The sequence below is a fragment of the Galeopterus variegatus genome, unplaced genomic scaffold, assembly GCF_000696425.1.
Source record: "Galeopterus variegatus unplaced genomic scaffold, G_variegatus-3.0.2 Scaffold461, whole genome shotgun sequence".
In the NCBI taxonomy this organism is placed as follows: domain Eukaryota; kingdom Metazoa; phylum Chordata; class Mammalia; order Dermoptera; family Cynocephalidae; genus Galeopterus; species Galeopterus variegatus.
The window spans coordinates 554363-557763 of NW_007726572.1; the positions used below are offsets into that span (position 1 = coordinate 554363).

General features: G+C 37.2%; 1 protein-coding gene across 1 annotated transcript in view; it reads left to right on the forward strand.

Annotated features, from left to right (window-relative positions):
• Positions 1–3401, forward strand: part of LOC103587571 (chromosome unknown open reading frame, human C12orf55) — a gene marked incomplete at its 3' end in the record, with an annotated part of 124558 nt that overhangs the window by 28878 nt on the left and 92279 nt on the right. The window contains exons 7-8 of the mRNA XM_008569066.1: positions 937–1050; positions 1174–1275. Of these exons, the coding sequence (XP_008567288.1) occupies positions 937–1050; positions 1174–1275 (216 nt within the window). The remainder of the gene's footprint in view (positions 1–936; positions 1051–1173; positions 1276–3401) is intronic.

The following is a 3401-nucleotide window of genomic DNA, read 5'->3' on the forward strand; positions in this document are numbered from 1 at the left end:
CTGTATGCTGGGTATCGGAGATACAAAAATGAATAAGACCCTTTAAGGACTCACAATTTAGTGGATAATGTGAACAGTCGAATAGATAACACAGCATGTTATGGAAGGAAGGTTAGGATTTGAGAGGAGGTATGAGGACGGTTTTGTGTGTGTGCATGCATGTGCGTGTGTGCACCTGTCCAGCATGCATGCAATACCAGCATATTAGTTTGCTTTCTGTTGCTTACAACAAGAATACCCGAAACTGGGTAACTTATAAAGAAATGAAATTTATTTCTGACATTTTCGGAGGCTGGGAAGTCCACGGTCCAGGATGTGTATCTTGTGAGGGCCTTCTTCTGGGTGGGGACTCTCCGAGGGTCCTGTGGTGACACAGGCAATTACATGGTGAGGATCTCATGAGCAAGAGAGCTAACTTCATTGGTTAGAGAGCTAACCATATTGCTCTCCTTATAAATCCGTCAGAAACAAGCCCACGACAGCCCATTAAACCATCAACCCACAATCCATGAATGGATCAATCTGTACATGAGGGCATGGTATTCATGATCCAATCACATCTTCTACCATCATATCGGGGGTCAAGTTCCAACATGAGCTTGGGAGGGACATTCAAACCACAGCAGCCACAGAAGTGATAATCTGTATGAAGCTACTGTTTAATCCATATTTCAGCCTTCCTTACTATTTAGAATTTCATAATTCATAAAGTGAGCATATCTGACAATTTATTAACTTTAAATCTGTAGCATTTAATGGTGTTTATAGGAAACGATAGAACAGATAGCTATGGTGTAATAAGGAGCCAGCATCAGCTTAGGGTTTAATTTACAGATTAAATCAAATGTCTAGGGGAACAAAATATATCGTCTTCATACATTTTAGATCACCGTATTTTAACTTACTATGAATTAAATTTATTTTAATTGCTTATAGGCATTTGCTCGGCGTGCTTTGGCTAAAATTGAAGAGTTAAGGCAACTGGAATTAATGAGCTCCTCACAATCACTGGAAGAATCCATAAGATATTATAGAGAAGCCACAATTAAGGTATAACAATTTCATGAAATTAAAGAAATTAACTGCACTCTACAGTTGATTTAGTACTTAATATTAGTAGTTGAGAAGTGCATCCTATTGTTGCTTCATTTATAATTCCTCTTTTTGAGGCAGATAGCGGTGATGATCTTCAAAAGAGGAATATTTGAATCTAGAAGAAAAAGCAAATCTTGGTTTAGACCCAAGATAAGAGTTAACCTAAGGGAAGTACAAACTGTAAGTCTAAAAATGTTTTCTCTATTTCAGACTCTTTTTGCAGTGTATTTGTGTTATATTCCTGTGTCGTTTAAGCCTATCCACTAATTATTAAATCCTGCCCCCAATTCTCTGCACCAATGGGCAAATAGAGAGAAGAATGTTTTCCTAATTTGGTCATGGCCTCACTTCATCCCTTTCTCAAAGCTTTTATGCCTTAGCACAATCCCAGTTTTGTAACTTTAAGGGACAACAGGCTGAAGAAGAGCCTGGGAAAGTTCAAATGAACAGGCTCTTGCAAATGAACAGGGCTCTGAGTTAGCTCAGGGCAGGCCTTTGTCTTTGACCACTTAGTGTTAATGTAGCAGGCTTTGAGGTTGGAGAGAGAGTAGGGGCTCTTTTTCTCATCAGTCTTAAGTTTCACTTTTGGGAGTGTTCAGGAACCAGGTTATAATGTAGCACCAAACAACCCTCATACCTCAGGTGGCTTAAAACAAACATTTATTTCATATGTTGTTATTATCAGGGGGCTCTGCTTATGAAAGCTGCTCAGGGACAGGCTTAGGGTCAGTCCTCGTTTCAAAAATTGATGGTCTTTCTGCCAGAGGGGATTACAGAGCTCTGGAGGGTCTCACGGGGCAATGATGCTCCACATGGAAGTGACGTGAGTCTCTTCTCACATCATTACTAGTCTCATGCACATTTGGCAAAGAGCACTAAGAACTATCACAGAGAAGGGAGTAGGACAAAGTTATGCCTTGTGGGTCCTTTCCCTCCTTTCTTCCTCCTGCCCTTCAGAATCTGAATATCCCTCAAGGCCCTGTTCTTATCTTTTTGATGCTTTCCCTGACTCTCTTCTGTGAGCTTCTATGTAGGGACTAAAAATGAAAGCAAGGGGGAAGAAGACGAGCAGTTTCTGGCAGAAGAATTGTAGAATCTCAGAACCAGGAAGGGATTTTAGAAATCATCTGGTTCAGCCCTTTTCCATTGCAGATGGGGAAGATAAAGCTCAGAGCATTTAAATTGCCGGCTCAAGCTCATAAAGTCAGCTGCTGGCAGAGCTGGAAACAGAACCTGCATCTCTAAGTCCAGTGCTTTCTCTAGTCCAATGACTGGTGCTACCTTTCTTCATTTCTTCTTACAACATTTAGGAGTAATTCTTTTTTTTCCTTTTATTTATTTATGTTTTATTGAAACATAATTGATGGTACATATCAGTGGCGTAAAGTGTTGACTATCAATAGCTGTGTGCAATATGTGATGCTCATATCAGGATAATTAGTATATTCAACATTGCATCCTTTTTTTTCTTTTAAATAAGTCATGATATTTAAATAAAGATATTATTTGGACATGGTACCTTCCCACTGCTACTTAGTGTGACTGTATTGACTGCTGAGCCCAGAGGTACATTTTATGTATCTCTTTTCAGTCATATCCCTTACTGACTGACAGCATATAATTGGTAGAGGTGACAAGTTGCTGACTTATAGGAAATTGCTTGTATGAACTGTTGAACTATGCGCATCTGGTATTGTTAAGTAGTGATGCTGTAGTCATTGTAAGAGAGCACAGGACAATTTTTTTTTTTTCTCACCAGCATTTTTTTTCTCTGAGGAAACCAAATTTAAATGCTCAAATCTGCAAGATTGTCTTTACTTAGCATATTAGGACTTGACTTATAGTCATCCTGATAGCAAAATTGAATATATTTTCAAAGAGAAACACTTAAAATTCCAGATAAAGTTATATTAAAATCACATGTATTTCTGGTTTCCTCTAAGACAATTGTTGTATGAAAAAAGTTCTGGTAGTGCATCTTTTTAGAAAAAAATTATAATTGTTTAGTGGGTAGTTTTAACCAGAGAATAGTTAACATACCCTTTTTATAATGTTATACTATATTATCTTGATATATTTTACAGAATGTCCTGCTTTATATGTATGAAGTAATTTTATTATGTTTCTACAAAATAAAGTAATTTCAGTATGCATTAGATCTATTTTTTTTAAAAACATTTCTGGTTGGTAAGTCAGTTGTTAACTCACAGTAAATCATTTTGACTTTCAAAAGATTTTTTAAACAAGTAAAGCTAAAATGACAAGCCAGAATAGGAAAAGTAAATTCTGAACTACTAATTCAGAAT